The sequence below is a fragment of the Tachypleus tridentatus genome, chromosome 2 (genome assembly GCF_004210375.1).
Source record: "Tachypleus tridentatus isolate NWPU-2018 chromosome 2, ASM421037v1, whole genome shotgun sequence".
Lineage (NCBI taxonomy): Eukaryota > Metazoa > Arthropoda > Merostomata > Xiphosura > Limulidae > Tachypleus > Tachypleus tridentatus.
This window is the reverse complement of record NC_134826.1, coordinates 27526806-27545248: the sequence shown is the minus strand read 5'-3', so window position 1 is coordinate 27545248 and position 18443 is coordinate 27526806. Positions and strand designations below refer to the sequence as shown.

Genomic DNA, 18443 nt, shown 5'->3' with positions numbered 1-18443 from the left:
TCACAGCCATTAAATCACCCGATATGTTGCAGATACAAAGTAAAAACGTACGTCTTATTGTTTCAGTTATTGTATGAAAAGTTCGCTATCTCTTAAAAGTATTAGGCCCGGCACGGCCAGGTGGGTCAAGGCGTTTGACTCGTAATCTGAGGGTCGCGGGTTCAAATCCTCGTTGCACCAAACAGTCGCAAAGACTTGGAATTTAGGAGTTTGAATAGACTTTTTAAAGTGTCTAGGACATTGGCAAATGGTGGGAAGGAAAGACAATTTCAAGTATAATATGAGTCAACATAATAAAGTCACTAAAATTTACTTTTCAAATCAAACAAAGGAGATATGGACACTTAATCGATATATGCTAATGAACGAACCCGCACTGAGGCAGGGTGAGGCCCTAGAACACTTTTTTTTTCAGACCCCTTTGAAGTAAATTTGAAGGTAATCATAATGAATACAAATTGATGAGCTAATTATTCAAAGTAAATTAACATATGATGTATCAAACCTTAAAGCATGATATATTAAAATTAAACGATTATAATAATAAATATTTACTCGTTCAACATGCCAAGTAAGAATGAATTAAGTACATAAAAACAGCATACTAATTGTACAACATTACTGAAGTATACCAAAACATTACACTAACATCGTTTTTTCTTTGTTTTGGTGGAGACAAAGTCTCTAATTACATCTTCATGATTTATTTCCCTAAAAGTTGCGGGTTCGGATCTCCGTCGCACCAAACATGCTCGCCCTTTCAACCGTGGGGGCGTTATAATGTGACGGTCAAACCAACTATTCGTTGGTAAAAGAGTAACCTAAGAGTTTGTGGTGGGTGGTGATGACCAGCTGCCTTTCCTCTAATCTTACACTGCTAAATTAGGGATGGCTAGCGCAGATAGCCCTCGTGTAGTTTTGCGTGAAATTCAAAAACAAAAACAAACAAACCCTTCTATCGTGAACAAGGAAAATGCATTTGAGCATTCGTTTAACATCAAAGTACGCAATTCATTTTTTATTCTGGCCACGTTAGTGAAACAAACCTTCTCCCTACAGGACAATTCTTAGCAGGTACTAACGGATATATTCTTAATGCCACGTAAATATTGAAAAGAGATTCTAGTTATTTTTTGATTGCCTTGATGTGTTGTGATCGGATGATGTTTCACAATAAAAGAAATTTCGTCAACGTGTCATTTCATTGGAAAAAGAGCTCTCCAGATCTGGAGAGTATATATATCTTCCAGTCTTTCAGCTGCAGCAAAAGATTCAGTCTCCTTTAGATTCTTGAAATTAGATAGAAAACCAAAATTTATTTTTGTCGTTTTGTATGAAGCAATCTGATTGTACAAAAATCATTTGTAACTCGTCACCTACCGGTATTAGAATTTTCTACGCGAAACTTCTGAGTTTCAGATAAACTAATTTCATCTTCAGAAATCATCATTTGCCAGTTTTGTTTTTTCTAGAAATCTCACATATAAATTGTTCTGAACTTGAAAGCTGGTGAGCTTTATATGAGATTCTGTTGAATTCTTCTCACAATAAATTTACATATACCTTCAGCGAAATAATAAGCATTACAACAGAAGACATATCAAGGTTTTTTTTCTAGAAGCTTAGCACCTGTAGCATCAAATATTCGAATAATTTTATACCAAAACACTGTCATAAAAGCAATATTTAACGTTCTCATTGTATTCATCAAAAAAGTAGTTTCATTTCTTAGTGTTTACCTCACAATAATATCCTTAGATACATCTTCAAGGTTGGTATAAATTCTGTCGTAGTTTTCATACAGAATTTTTGTTGAAACTAATCTGGCTGAACATCTTCAGGCTCGGTATGGCTAGGTGGCAAGATTCGTGATTAAATTTTTTTTCCAAGTTCAATAGTCTTGAATTCATTAAAATATACTAAACATTTAATGTTTGGCCCGGCATGGCCACGTGATTCGAGCGCTACTCGCAATCTGAGGGTCGTGGGTTAGTTTCTCCGCCACTCCAAATATGGTCGCCCTTTCAGCCGTAGGAGTATTAAACAGGTGCGGTCAATCCCGCTATTCATTGGTAAAATAATAGCCCAATGGTTGGTGATGAATAGTGATGACTGTTTACTTTCCTTCTAGTCTTACACTGCCAAATTAGAGACAGCGAGCGTGCAGCTTTGCGAGAAATCCGTAACACGCCGATTCTTCTCTTACTGAATTTTTCTACCATAAATTGAGCCATTAATTTTCCCTTATGTTCACTTGAAGAATTATAACTGACAAAACGCTCCTATGTATCACCGTATTGCAATATTATAGCTGACTGATCTGAGTACGTAAACAGTTAAAAAGTATTTATCATCGCGAATGTCATCAGCAATTGTCTTATAAATTTTATTAGACATCAAAATAATAATTTCTTCACAAACTGTGAAGGATAAATACGAGGTAACTTCCTGCCTTTACTTCCACACATTTTAAAGTGTTTGGCCAAGAATGGATCGATTTAGCTGGAAATTTTGATTCAGATAAAACGTTGCCTTTGTTGAAGTCTTCAATTTTCTATTTAAATACTAATCCTCTTCCATACAAGTACTTCAGAAACAAAAACCTCTGCCAATATTGTATTTCATCTTCAAAATCTTTCTTTACGTTTGAAACAAAATATTCTACGCTATTACTTTGTTCCATTCAGCAGTGCACAGAATAAATGTGGGCTTCACTTGTTTCATGGTTTTCTATAGTTCTATAGCCAAGCGACCAATAGCTACAAGAGGGCTATCAAGAAGCACTAGCTGTCCCTAATTTAGCAGTGTAAGACTAGAGGGAATGCAGTTAGCCATCACCATACACCGTCAACTCTTGGGCTACTCGTTTACCAAAGAATAGTGGGATTGACCGTTGCACCAAACATGCTCGCCCTTGCAGCCGTGATGGCCTTATAATGAATATTTAAAAAGAAATGAAAAAGCATTTTCCAGCAAAGGAAAAATGGATGAACCAATCTCTTTTTTTTGTTTCGTTGTTTTTTTAGTTTAATATTAAAACCAGTTCAATGAATAATATATATGAATATCCGTTGGATGCATAACTCTCTTTGACGCTGAAAAATCTTACTCTCTTATATTTTGTTCTGCAATCATATTTTTTGCTGGTCCTAACTTCTATTGTACTTTTCCTGTCTACTGGATTATATGATAGGTCATATTACTCGCCAGAATTGTAATGAGATTTTCAATCTGACATACTCCCACCTGTTGCGAATCATAAGGGGATGAAACTGAGCTTCTGGTAGTTTCCGTAATTGCTACAATGGGTTGAGAATCACACAGGGTAAATGTTTGTCCTTGAAAAGGTTGGTTGGGTTGTTCTGCTCCTCTGTTTCGTTACAAACTGAGAAAACTTGGATAGTTTAGAAACTGTTTCTAAAGCAAATTTTTCTTTTTTCTAGTTTCTCTTTTTTTGTGGTTTTCCTTTGTTGAAAATCACTTCCGTACTTCATTTTCATGTTTCAGAACTCCGATCGTTGACACAATTAAAAGATAAAAATTATTTTCAAAAATTATTCTATGATTTCGTAACACACGAAAAATGCACGTGTATTGCACGTGTTCGTGAATGCGAGTAATTTAACAATTCCCTTTAAAAAACACGCCAAATTAAAATAATGTATCATTCCCTCGTTTCCTTCAGCTCTATTTTCTACATAAAATTAAAGTTAACAATGTAATTTTCATTCAGTTTAGGTATAATGAAAACATTAATGGCCATATCATACCCCATGATATATTAATTATTTTATGTTTTCATTTATTGAATAGGTCTGCCAATTAAACAGTTTAAGCAGTGCAAATATATTTAGGGAATATATTATGAAATAAAGCTATTTATACCTTACGTTTTGACAAATGGTACTTGCTTTTTTGTTGAAGTTTTATTATCTTTTGTAACTTAAGGCTTTCTTATGTACAAAGCATTTTAATAGTTAAAATGAACGGATAAATAATCATTGAAATGGTCAAATGAATACATATGATTTTTTGACCCACGCTTAGCTCTATTTTGCTGAAAATTACAGTTTTGTTAATGGATTTTTTAAGGCTAGCTCCCATTTAATTTATAACCGCTAAATAGCATATACTTCAATTGATTGATTGGCATATGTTTTATACCACGTAATATTTTAGCTCATTGACAATTTAGCTGAAGAGAAATTTTTTCCACGAGAACATGGAAGGAGATAAAGTCGTATTTCTAACTGCTCAAGTCACGTGATTAGTGAGCCAGAAAATGTTTCACAGAGAGATCAGTTTCTCAGCTGCTGGTTTGTGTTCATATTACCTTATTTAGCCTTATCTATTTGAAAAGTTCCAGTGTTTTACGTTTTAATATATATTTTTATACGACTAATAAAATTATTCCACAAAGTATACTCGCTAGGACTAACAGCCAACGAGCACCACGTTCTTCATGTAATTTGGTTAGTGTAACTTTTGCTTCATGTTACTGCATATTGTGATGCTTTTTTATGGCAGGAATTTTAAAAAACACGGTCTAAAAGGTAATGAAACACTATATAATTCAAGTATAAACTGTTGTATATGAAGTTTTAAACTATTTAGTGTAAAAAAATGTTCTTTTCTGTTACTGTTTAAAGTAATTCTAAAAAGAAAAAATAGTAGTTTGATTTATTTTGTATTTTTATGGTTGTTACGAAGTTGGTCAAATTGATCTATTCTGTATTGATTAAGAATAAAACAAATAACAGATAAAATATCAAGATTTAAACTGATCGTCAGTAGAGTCCCTCATAGTTGGGGCCCTGGAGTAACTGCTTCTCGGTTAATGCGACCTCACTAATGAATCATGTGCAGGTGCAACTCAAAAGTTGAAAAGTACAAATAGGATTCATACTTAATTTACAATGCTTCGACGTGAGGAAGGACACGAAGAGGAATTGCCGGTTAAGACGAAAACCTTTAAACGAGTGACACAAGAAACTGAGAATACAGCCTTTCTCCCGCTAGTGGCTCAGCAGTAAATCTCACAGCTTAAAATGCTAAAATTTGGGTTTCAACACCGAGGTTGACCTATTGTGTAATGATGAAGAGTAGAAAATGGCCATACCAACGAACATCAATGAAAAGTATGGCTACAGTAAGAAATATTTAATTATTGAACATTTCAGAATATACATATTTCATATTCATAAAGCGATACTGAATAGAGTAAAATGGTAGGTACAAAATTTACATCATTAAAAATTTTATGAAAGTGTGTGCATGGGTTTTCTTATATTAAAGCCACATTGGGCTATCTATTGAGTTTACCGAGAGGTACTGAAACGCTGATTTTAGCATTGTAAGTCCGTAGACTTTTATAAAGAAGTTATTAAAATAAAGATTAAAGTAACACCTTTCCAGGAATTAACTGCTGGACTATCATTCCAAATTGACAAGTAGAATAATATATACAAATATCAATACTTATTAGTTTCAAAAAATATAAAAAACTTGTGTACCAGTTAGCACCAAATATGTAATTTGTGTTCTTTCTCTAAGCAGCTTTTCAGTGAGATATAACTTTGTCGTTAGTTTGTCATGGTTCGAAAATTCAAGTCGTGATGTATGTCACTGAATACACTCTTCACTTTCAGTCTCTGATCTGGTGATTAAGTTCTCCACGTGTGCCTTTCAAGTCGAATATTTCAAATACCATATCTAAACTAATAATACTTACGCACTTACAAACGCATTAATTACCAAAACATTACCAAATAGTATCACGTTACAGTATACATTTCTCAGTAGAAAGAAGATTTATATGTAAATGTAACTTAGAACATGAGTTAAAAAAATTCAATGCCACTATTCCTTGGTGCAACTGGCCACATATTACCAAACAGTTCATTTGTGGATTATATAACATCCAGTTTTAGCTGTTTGGACATATAAACGACTAACGTAGCTGCACGCTAAACAGATATGTCACCTATCATCAAAGCTTGAAAAGTATATTCAATGCATTACATGTATTGCGCTTCCTAAATACAGCTTTAGCAAACTTCTACTTAACAAAAGCCAACATAAAAACAGAATATAAAAGAAAATTACATTTTCCATCAAAGCTTGTAAAGTGCATAACAGAAAATGTTATATATTTAATTGCTTATGTATTTTCTTTGGAAGTTCGGACTCCTATTTGTTTTCTTTTGGAATTTCGCGCAAACTACACGAGAACTATCTGCGCTAGCTGTCCCTACTTTAACAACGTAAGACTAGAGGGAAGGCAGCTAGTCATCACCATGCACCGCCAACTCTTGGGCGACTCTTTTACCAACGAATAGTGGGATTGACCGTCACAATTACAACGCCTCTACGACTGAAAAGGCGGGCATGTTTGATGCGACCGGGATTCGATGCCGCGACCCTCGGATTACGAGTCGAACGCCTTAACCCACCTGGCCATGCTGGGTCTCAGATTCGTAACAAAATATTGCTAATTTCGTACACATGGGTTATCTCACATACAAATTCTAAAAACAATATTGACAATAGCTCAAAAACAGAGGCTAACAGTACTTTTAAAATCAAAATATATCTGTGATAATCAAATGTTGTATTAAGGCTAAAAGATTAATCCTAAGTATCACAAATAATAGAAAGATCGAAAATACTTCTTTGTGAAAAGACTTATTGAATGTAAAAAAGTTAAGGAAAAGATCAAATATCTGATTATGAATCTCTGGGAAAATAACAGTCAAGGTCCACTGATGAGACAGCGGAAAGTCTTCGGATTTACAACGCTAAAATCAAAGGCTCGATCCTCTGATGTGGTTTTGCTATAAAACACACCTAAAAATAACAATAAAATACATACAGAGGTGTGGCTGGGTATTTATAAACAGTGAGATTGTTTGATTTTATTAATAAGGTTTCTTTGATTTTACTTTTGTCAATATGTGCATGTTTTAGTATTCTGTTCAGCAAAACAAATTTGTTATTATTCATGGACTTGGGAAGAATGTTTTGGTGTTCTTTAATACCGATTTTTAAGTTGCGTCCTATTTCATCTATGTAAAAGGTTGGGCAATTGTTACCTTTATTTTTTTAATGTTTCCTGATGGGGTGGGATCGTTGTATATTTTTTATAACATAAACTTTATTTCATTATACTGATATCTGGCCAGGCATGGGCAAGAGGTTAAGGCGCTTGAAACAAGGCAACATTATTAATGAAAATCACACCACAAGGAGGTCGTCGAGGTATTGCTGTTTCTTTTTGGTCTTCCTAAAATCCATACCTAGAGATATCAGATTGTTTGTTTGTTTCGAGTTTCGCGCAAAGCTACACGAGGGCTGTCTGCGCTAGCCGTTACTACTTTAGCAGCGTAAGACTAGAGGAAAGGCAGCTAGTCATCACCACCCACCGCCAACTCTTGGGCTACTCTTTTACCAATGAATAGTGGGATTGACCGTAATATTATAACGTCTCCACGGCTAAGAGGGCGAGCATGTTTGGTGTGACGGGGGCTTGACATCAAATAAACGTAGATGTTCCCTATGATTATGAATTAACGGTGAAAGAGAAAGACACCAACAAATAATTTACTGTAAGCCCATCAAATTCACACAATTAATGAAAAATAAGAAAAAGACACATAAATACTTTTATCTAATAATTTGAAGCTATATAACTGTCCAAAATGATTTTAAAATATTCAAGCTGTCAGTATTCGTTTTGCCATTGGCCTGGCATGGCCTAGCGCGTTAAGGCGTGCACTTCGTAATCTGAGGGTCGCGGGTTCGCGCCCGAGTCGCGCCAAAACATGCTCGCCCTCCCAGCCGTGGGGGCGTTATAATGTGACAGTCAATCCCACTTTTCGTTGGTAAAAAAGTAGCCCAAGAGTTGGCCGTGGGTGGTGATGACTAGCTGCCTTCCCTCTTGTCTTACACTGCTAAATTAGGGACGGCTAGCACAGATAGCCCTCGAGTAGCTTTGTGCGAAATTCCAAAACAAACCAAACCGTTTTGCCATCTGGCTACAAACTTTTCAATTTTCTTAAATATAATTTGACAGTAATATTATTTTGAAATTCAATACTGCGTAAAGGTGGCGCTTTTATTTTAATGTCCGGTTGTTCAAAAAGTCGGCACAGTGTAAGTATAACAAATTGTTGTTACTATTTTAAAAGAGATTGACTTAAAATTCGAAGTTACACTAAAACTTTAGTAAAAGGTAGAATAACTAGAAATATTACAAGCTATTAATGATGATCTCTATAATAACAGAGAGAAGAACTAATAGAAGAGTTGGATGATTTCTGGGATGAATGACTTTTTGTTTTCAACTTTCGAAGCTACATGTTTTAACTTGAAGATTGGGACATGTTTTTCATGCTTAATTTTAGTTTGATTTAATTATGAATATGAAGACTGTGCAACTTCAAGAACAAGAGTTCGTAAGAGTTAAAATGTTAAATAGAATATTTGGAAAGGTCAGACACAGCTACGAGAGTAACCGGACGACTATACACCTAAAGTGACGAAGTAGGATATTTACATGATTTAGACACCTAATAAAGTCAAACTGTTAAACTTATGATGGCTGGTTGTCCGGTTAATATGGCGGTTTGTATAATATAATAATCCTAGACATGCAGTTCAAATAATGGAGTAGGTTTAAAATAGGCCTAGATCTGTGCAGTTTATATAATAGAGAAATTTACTGTAATTATTGTTTTGTTATATAATAAACAAGTGGTGTTTCAATGTCCTACTTTGCCATTTCTTTTAGATGTCTGGTTGTCCTATGTTCATCCATGAAGTGCTTGAGTTATATTTTTGATTGCATGTTTAATAGTATCCTATTACATTTTAAGTACTATAGTTTGTGTGAAGTAAAATATTGTGATATAATTTATGACTATTAATGGTTGATAAGTCAGTTATTAATTAAGCCACTGACAATAATTAAGTAAGTACTTTGTTGTTAGAACTTTTTATGAAGAGTAACCCTGTTGTAAAGTTTTAGGACATGTTCTTAGACATTGTTTTCAGGTCAAAAGGAGATAATTATGTCTACATAAATCACTAGCTGTGCTTCACTTAGAATCTTATTTTTAGGAGGAATATAAGTCTTTTATTAGTTTTAGTATTTGTATAGATAAGGTATTCTATCAAATGTGCATAGGGAGGGATTTTATAGTTGGGGAAAAATAATTTCATGCTCGTGAAAGAAACTCCTCAGTGAATCACATACATGCTACTTTGATCTTTCTCTCTCTTACTACACATATTAAATAAATTATAGTACTTTTAAGTTGGTGAGAATAATATGAAAAGAGAGCTTATGTAACTAAGCCTTTGTGATCGTCTTATGCCATCCATTCTTGAAATATTGGGGTCTACAAACAGTTTTGGTTTTCTTGTCTGTGGAAAGATATTGACTTTCTAAGTTATTGGATATGATACAAAATATACAACTATTATTTAGATTCTTGTGATATTACAATAGTGGGTTGAAGCAAACCTCAAGTAGATTATTCATTCAGTAAAAAACTCAATTGTCACTATGCTGCTGTTTATAGGTGATTAGCTCAGATCACTTATAAAGTCATAGCTCTTCATTGATTAATAATTTAAGTTGCCTATGTATCAGTTTTGGAAGAGATTTTAGGGCATGATGCATATCTTGTGAAGTGTACATTATGCTTCTACTGGTCCAATCAAAGTAGTAAGCTTTATAAAAAAAAAAACCAAAAAAACTTTCCATTTAAACTAGTAACAAAACTTTCTTCTCAGTCAAGTTGCTGGTAAAGTTTATATTTAGTTTCCTCTGTGAGTGGTGACTTCCTCCAGGTAAGAGTCTGGTTGGGCCTATCCATCACTTGGTTATGTAGAATGAGATATTCCCCTAGAAGTATATAACAGTAGCTCCCAAGTGATTACTGATGGGTATGTCCAGCTGGATGGCACTTTGGTTTGCTTCAGGATGTAGATGAGGCTCCTTCCTCAAGTTACCTGTTAGAATTTGCATTTGTGGTAAGTATTTGACTAAAACAAAATGGCCTTAAAAGTCCTAGTCACACTACACATAAAAGTCAACACTAGATTTCTCCTCTATCATTTGCTGTGATATCATGGTAATGTAACATGAGAAAACCTATTGAGTGAAGAGTATTCCTTATTTTAGAAATAAATGGTCTCGTACAGGGTGCTTCTTCCTAGATGACCTCTGGTTGCATGGAAATCTCACACCATTGGCTTTCTTTTTTTGTTAGTATTTAAGAAAGAAACTTGTATTTGTAATTAACCTGCACTGGCCCACTCCACCATCTTCAGTGAAGGATTCTAACTTTTAGTAGTAAAAAAGTTATGTAGCATTTTTGAAGTTAATATAATCCTTACATAAAAAATGTATTAGGTTGAGGAATAATTCGTGAGCATTTTTAAATAATTTCATTCAAGCATTACATGCAAGACTATACAATACTTCAATGCATGAACACATTACACCCAAAACATTTATTATGATACTTTATTTCATGTAATACCTAGGTATATAGTATGCATTGTTGTAAACGAAATTGCAAGAAATTAAATGCTAAAAGCAGATGGTGTCAAAATGCTCGATTTTGTCCACTTGACATTCCATTTAATGAGCTGAAAATGAAAGCAAAAATTAAAGACATGTGAAAATCAAACACACCATCTATTAGAGCAAAAAATTATCTACCAATGACATGAAATATTTTGCGAAAGCGTTTCATTTATGAATATATTTTTTAACTTGAAAAAACGCTCACGAATTATTCCTCAACCCAATACTTCAGATAGATACTGATCTCTGTTCACCACCTTTCACCCTTCCTCCTCCTGTGCTGTTACCTCATCAAAATTGAACCTATGATCATTTGCTATAGCTCACAGGGATTATTATATGTGGAGATTGTATCATCCTTCTATTGATGGAGAACTACAGCATATTGATAAGAAAATAAATAAAAAATATTGGAGTTTTAAAAACATACAAATAGGAATCGTAAAAAAAACAACAAACATAAAACAAACCCACAAGGCTGGAGATACTTAGACATTATTTACTCAAACTACAAATCCTTATTTTGATTTAAATAAATGTAATTCTAGATAACAGCAAAGTTTCCAAAGTTAACTGTATAACACTGTAACCAAATTTTCAGTATTTTGAATTAATCGGTGTTGATAATTTAGGTCTAAAGAACTTGAATAAGTCAGAAGTTAAAGCAACATTACTCTGTGAATGATTACCTTAATCAGAGTATAATCCAACAATTTCAAACCTTATATTTTTATTTCTAGTGATTTAATTAATGTGAGAATAAAAACAGATAATAACAAACATTTTAAACATTTGGAAATAAAAATAAGCGACTACATTTATTTATAATTCTGGTTAGAATAAAAAGTTGGTAAAGAGGAGCCTATTTCCATTTTTTCTTTTTTTAGTCATTAAGGAAAACTACATTTTCACTTATTTTAGGCATTAATAAAGTAAAAAAAAACATTAAACAATTAGAAATTTATTCTCTGTCAAGTCTATGCTATGAAAGTGAATGTGTTCTAAGTAATTTTGATGAAAACAAATCTTTAAGTAGACACATTTTCAGAATATCTGTAACAAAAGCATAAACTTACTATGATAATGTTTTATTTTTGTCTGTATTATTGTATTAGCTTAGAAATAATTAGTTATTGGCTGAAGCCTTAACTGGATTGTTGTAGACTCCAGCTGCATTAATAGTCCAATCAAATAATTGCACCAATGACATGCAGTATTTCTTTTTTATACTGTAAAGTAGGATAAGGATGTCCGACTGTTTTTTTGTTGACTCTTGAAAATTGGAGGAGAGTTTTGGACTTTTAAGATTTGTGTCTACCTACACAACATATGCCATACCCTCATTAATCTGGAAGTATTTATTTGGTATAATAATTGACTTTCTATTTGGCAAGCTGCTTGTTTTAAATATTTTACATTACGAAGGAACTTGTACCACATTTTGTTGTTTTTATACATGCACTTTCAACTGAATAGAAATATTCATTAGAGGTTAGAAACATTTCATGAATCTTTACAGTTTAGCAATCATGAGCATTGTGAAAATAAATTTATTTAATAATTTAAAGTAAAAAAAAATCATGTATTAATTAATCTTCATGTTTTCTTACATATGTTGCAAGAAAAGTGAAAAGTACAAATATGAGTAGAAAACAAACACCAAGTGAGTTTCTTAAGCAAATTATTGGAAGACCAGTTGTTGTTAAACTGAACTCTGGTGTTGATTATCGAGGTAAATATTGATATAGATATATATTTGCTCTTCATAAACAACTTGCATGTGTAATAGTCTTTAATTCATTCATAAAAGTAACTTGAATAAATTTGTGATTTTTGGAAAGCTGTTTAGCTATTTTTCTTATTTGCTTTATTTGTGTTAATGTAATTTTAATATTAAGAAAAACTTTAAATATAGACTGATCAGGTAATTTGGTAAAAATTATAATTTATAATCAATTTTTGTATATAAAAAAAACCTTTTCTGAGAAGCTGTTAAGTCTCAAAATGGGCTGATACTTTGATTCAGTTGTTTTGGTAGTAGAAGATAAAGTTAGATTGACACTATCTTTTACTACTCACATATTTTTACAGTTTCTTGGTTAATTCAAATGTTCAGAGCTATTTGTTGTTTAATTTATTTAATATTTTTCAGAAAAGATTAAATACACATGTGAGGGAATCAGAGTTTCTTTCCTCAGGCTTTCGCTTATTTGGTTATCTATGAAAGTGGATAGTGATTTACTTTCTGTATTTTAAAATGGTAGAGTTTTACTGGAATTTCTTAACTTAAAGATAGGGTAATATTTTTTCCACTTCATTGCCAGAAAGTCTATTTTATGAGTTGAGTTAAATTTGTTTGTATTATTTGAATTCACTTTTCCAAACTTCTAACAGCAATGAGAGAATTACCAGCAGGAGCAGTGGTAACTGAAGAAATGTTTCGAGGTTTTTTGTTCTTTAATTTTCCTTTAAGTTTCAGCCTAAAAGAAAAAAGTTCAATTTTTTGTTCATTAAATTTGTAATGTTTCATTTAGGTTTCATTTTTACTGGTTAACATATAGTTTAAAGCAGTAATCATGTTTATCTTTATAAGATTTTAATTTTTGGATAATGTACTCTGTATGTGTTTGTTTTCATGTTGTATCTTTATTTTTTTTTTGACAGGTGTGCTGGCGTGTTTAGATGGATATATGAACATTGCGCTTGAGCAAACTGAGGAATATGTAAACGGTCAGCTAAAAAATAAATATGGGGATGCTTTCATTCGAGGAAACAATGGTAAAATGGTTACTTTATCCTGAGTAATAAAGACTAGTTACTGTGAAATTTGTGATGATATAATGAAAATTAAAATGGTTGTATTGAACAAATGCTAACAAGAAGCTTAAAACACCTTCAGTAGAAGGGAGCCCAAATAGGAATGGACACTATTTTAAAAATAACTGCTGCTAAACAGTGCAGTACTGCCCGTAATGTTTGCCATGATCACTATGGTATTGATCAAATTTTGCTTCTATCAGTATTTACCGAAGACGGTTAGTAGTTCAGTATCACAAACAAATGTGTGTATGTTAGTTTATGTAGATATTGAACCAATTATATTATTATACAAGTTTGAATGGCTCGCTGTTATCTTATTCTATATTTGGTCTCACACAATTTGCACATTTGTTTATTTCTAACTTTCCTAATTTTCTGTATGTTTGGTTTATTAAGCCTCACCCTTCTTCTATTCTTAGTGCTGTCCCACATTTCAATTGCAGGACCAGGATTATAGAATGAAATTTCTAGAACTAACATTACAATTCTCATTAAATAGCATATCTTTTCAACATTCCTAGTGCATCTGAATTTTGTCCTGAGCTTGTTTTGTACAGAAGAGGCCCTTTCACAATCAATGCTTCTTACACAAGATGCATAAATCTGTTTGACACATTAGGAAAATGATTATAAATACCACACAGTTTAATAGCTCTTTTATATAAGTATTCAATTGTTGAGCTTGTACGTGCCTTTCAGTATGTTTTTTAAAACCAGGCCATTCATTTTGTACCATTTATATTCATTATGGGTATCACTTCAATATTGGGGTCTTTCCAAGTATCATTTGAAATTTTGGTGAGTTTATGGTTTTGTAAAAATATCCATAATCAGTAATAGCTGTATCTTCTATATCTTCATAAAAAAATAAAGTTAAATATGAATCCAAGATGATATACAGTGTTTATGTGAGGTTGTGTAATTTTATTGGTTGGTGTTCTGATAAAGTCTGGATATGTGTTTATGCATCATGTGCTTTACTTCTGAATGGTTACCTTTCATATATCTATCATTCTGCTTCAATGTGTTTCCCGTTTTCCTGTAATTTTCATTATCTTTCCTTATCCAGCTAAAATAGACTCGACTAATGTTCTCACTTGATTGAACACCAGGTTTTCCTGCAGAAGTCCACAATTTAACATCTGAATTTCACAATAGACAGCTAACATGAGGCTTATAATTAAAGTCCTATTAGTACTGTTAAGTGTCTGGTTTATCTGTTGAACCAAGTTCAGAAAGTGTTGCTACGACAGAAGGATAATTATGATACACAGCATCAGCTGTACTTCTTATTTTGAAACATCTCACAGTATGTGTGGTTTATCTGTTGTACTAAGTTCAGAAAGTGTTGCTACAACAGAAGGATAACTATGATACACAGCATCAGTTGTACTTCTCATTCTGAAACATCTCACAGTATGTGTGGTTTATCTGTTGTACTAAGTTCAAAAAGTGTTGCTACAACAGAAGGATAACTATGATACAAAGCATCATCTGTACTTCTCATTCTCAGACATCTCACAGTGCTCCCTCAATGATTCCTGTATGTGGTGAGGGGAACCTCCCAGAGAAGGTTTTGCTATTACAGTTTACCTTCTCTTGATCTAAACATCCACCTGCATGTTTGCCGTGTATGGTAATTCGTGAAGGGGAGGAGAGAATCCTGGTGGTTAAGAGGTCCAGCTCCAACACACCACTTTGGTTTTGAATTCCTGTAGATGGACAGTCTTGGGGTGCCCCTTCCCCCAGGATCAATTGGCTTGTCCATTTAGGCTAGAGTCAACTGAGTACCAGCATAGGATGTCCACAATGGGTGTTGCGGACATTGTGTCTGTCACTGGTGTTCGAGTATAGTGCTCATGAAACCCTGGCATTGCTGCAGTGCCCTTAAGGCACTGTAGTGTGTCCCCTTATAGGGCTCCATGGTGGGTGGGGTCAGTGGGCACCCAAAATGTTTTATTTATTATGGATACTCCTAAAACAAAAAAAAATAACCTGACTTGAAACTATTGAGAAAACTCATTACTGGAAAACAACCATGCATTGATGAACCTGTACACCTAACTCACCACTTGAATCTGTCCCACAATTTCTAATTTTGCATTCCTTAAGTGGCAAACCTCTAGGGCAGATGTCCCCATTTTTTATTCATAAGGGCTTAGAAGGGCTTGCTGGCTCCCCTAAATTGGTAAAAAGCAACGTTTGGGAGACATCTTAGTAGAAACATCTTCATCACAGCATTCCAAACTCCTCCTGTTATCAAAGGCCTTGGGGGACATACCCATTGAGGTTACTCCTCATTCCACTTTGAATACTTCCAGAGGAGTCATAGTTGAAAGAGATTTAAGAGCTGTCCCCGAATCGGAGATTCTTGCAGGTCTCACCAGCCAAGGTGTCACAGCAGTAAATCTTCACTCGAAAAGATGGAATTCTGGAACCAACAAATGTTCTAATACTAACATTTACAGTACCATGTCCTCCCACCATAATAAAAGCAGAATATCTGAATTGTAAAGTGCAACCTTATATTTCAAATCCTGTACAATGTTTTCATTGCCATCAATTTCGTCATTCAAAACAATCTTGCCATTGCTCCGTGACCTGTGCCCGTTCTGGTGGTAAAGACCACAATGCCACCGAATGCTAACTCGAACCACATTGTGTAAACTATAATGGTACGCATCCTTCTTATTTTACCTCACACCCTAAATGGGTAGAAGAAAAAGAAGTAAAACATTTCAAGACAGTTAACAATTTCACTTACACAGAGGGTCGAAAATTATTATTACCTATTCCATCCAGAACTTATGCTGCTGTAACCTGTTCTGCTACTGCAGTAGGAGTCCAAACAGACCTTACCCTATCTCCCCTACACAATCTTCACCAGCAAATCTTTATGAAACACTTCCCAAAATCAATACAGTCTCTTTCTTTCTCATCTGTGTGTGTGTGTGTGTGTGTGGTATGTAGTATGTACCAAGTTTGCCCAATGCTTTACTCACCATTGCAAAGCACAAAGCATAACAAAGTTAGGTGTCACTGGTCTATTTTAAGTATCTAATAAGGGAAAGAATTAGGACTGTTTTTATTGAGAGCTTACTTGTCATGCAGCAGTTTTACACTTAGTACTTACCTGTGTGTTTTTTTGTTGCATGGCAACATTTTCAGTTATTTATTTATTCCAGTATGGAATTAACAACTTCAATAGGTTGAGAAGTCTCCAGTGTGATGTCAAAAATGTTTGATGAATGTCTGTTTTAACAGGGCCATCTTAAATGTTGTATATCAAAATTCAACTTTAAATATGACAGTCAGTTGTAAAATCGTAAGTACACATTTGGGAAACGAAGCTGTCATAAGGTTTATTTTTTCTATAGAATGTCTAGTGTGGAAATAAAATAAAAGTTATTTTTTACTATGTTTCAATCATAAAAAACAAAAAACCAGTAATCAGTGATGTAGATAAAACCCACTTGTAGAGAAATATATATGTAAGAACGGCTTGTTTGGGTTGAGAAAATATTTTACGTAGAAGAGCGAACAACGCTTCGACGTTCTTTGGTCATCGCCAGGTTCACGTTGTTCGCTCCTCTACATAAAATATTTTCTCAACCCAAACGAGCTGTTTTTACTTATATATTTAAAAAAAAAACCAGTAATTTTTAATGTAAAAATGGTTTTATAATGCAATCTACAAACTAAATCCATCTACATTACAAAGCTAACTGTTGACTGACTGATAATGAATCATCTAATGTTGGTTAATATTTATCCAGATGCTTCTTGAGACAGATTTTGATTATTGTGATACTATTAAAATGATATTGAATAACTGTTATTGGACAACAAATTAAACTGTATAATGTAATACACATTTGTACTTGTTCAGAATTAATTTAAGAAATGTCAGTTTAACTTGTTTATTATTATTATGTGATTTTATTATACATTGTAATGCACAGTAATGAAAATATCACCTGTTTGACAAAATACCAGTATGCTGATTACAGATTTATACTTTGTAGCCCAGTTTTTCTATATAATTATAACTTTGTCTGCTAAACACATGACTCTTTTATTCTTCTAAAAACATTCAACATATTTTGTCTGCTTTTCATTTCATATGTTACAGTTGTCACAAACAGTGTAATGGTTCATGTTGTGTTTTGTTCCTGTCTTTTCAGTACTCCATAGAGCAGATTAAAAATAAGTGTCAGCTATGAATATAAATAACTTATAGTTTCATGGAGATACATGTCTCCTGCCAATACAGCAGTAAGTCTACAATTTACAATGCTAAAATCAGGGCTGTCGATTCCCCTCAGTGGACTCAGCAGATAGCCCTATGTGGCTTTGCTATGAGAAAACACAAACACACAAATAGCAATACAGAAAGGAAAGAACTTTATTAATCAGTTTATTTCATGTTTCTCAACCATTCTTGTAATACACTTGGGTGGTGTTTCTAATGACCCTAGAATTAAGTATGTTGTTTGTATTGAGAAATCTACAATGTTATGAAAAAAACAAAAAAAACTTGATAGTTATTTAAGAGATCCCAGTGGTTATTGAAATAAAATGTTCAAATTTTCAAATGAAAATAAATATTTTATTTGTATCATGAAGTTTGTTACACACAAATACTTTAATTTAAAAACTGATTTTTTTTACATAACATTCTTTTCACATTTAATAAAAGACTGCTAGTTCTTCTGGTGATACACCTGGTAAATTGAGAATTATAGTATTCATTGATTCTCTTGTACAGGCTTGGTGCACTGTGTGAGTTACACTGCTAATGGCAGATATGATATACATGCTTTAGGCTTACTGGTGAGTAGAGATTGTAAAACCAGTATGGAAAACAAAAGAATGGGGGAACAAGTTTACAAACTGTTAAAAGCATTGATTGTTGAGGGTTCCTACATCCATTGTTATTGGAACAGTCATTGTTGCAATTTTTTGATGGTTCTATGTATCATTACACTCCTGGTTCTGGTTTGCTTTCTTTTTAGGCATGATGCAAAAG

At 33.4% G+C, this 18443-nt stretch overlaps 2 protein-coding genes across 3 annotated transcripts in view; both read left to right on the top strand.

Annotated features, from left to right (window-relative positions):
- The window catches only part of LOC143239841 (uncharacterized), a 298954-nt gene that overhangs the window by 196685 nt on the left and 83826 nt on the right, over window positions 1–18443 (top strand). The gene's annotated exons all lie outside the window — the stretch shown is intronic.
- Window positions 8028–13415, top strand: LOC143239806 (U6 snRNA-associated Sm-like protein LSm6). 2 transcript variants are annotated; one of them, XM_076481333.1, is made up of 3 exons: window positions 8028–8151; window positions 12217–12326; window positions 13259–13415. In XM_076481333.1, the coding sequence occupies exons 2-3, from the start codon at window positions 12236–12238 to the stop codon at window positions 13393–13395; spliced, it is 228 nt and encodes a 75-aa protein (XP_076337448.1). In that variant the 5' UTR covers window positions 8028–8151; window positions 12217–12235; the 3' UTR covers window positions 13396–13415. The 2 variants fall into 2 exon arrangements, with proteins under 2 accessions (XP_076337448.1, XP_076337457.1); XM_076481342.1 differs by having other exon boundaries at window positions 8072–8151; window positions 12220–12326.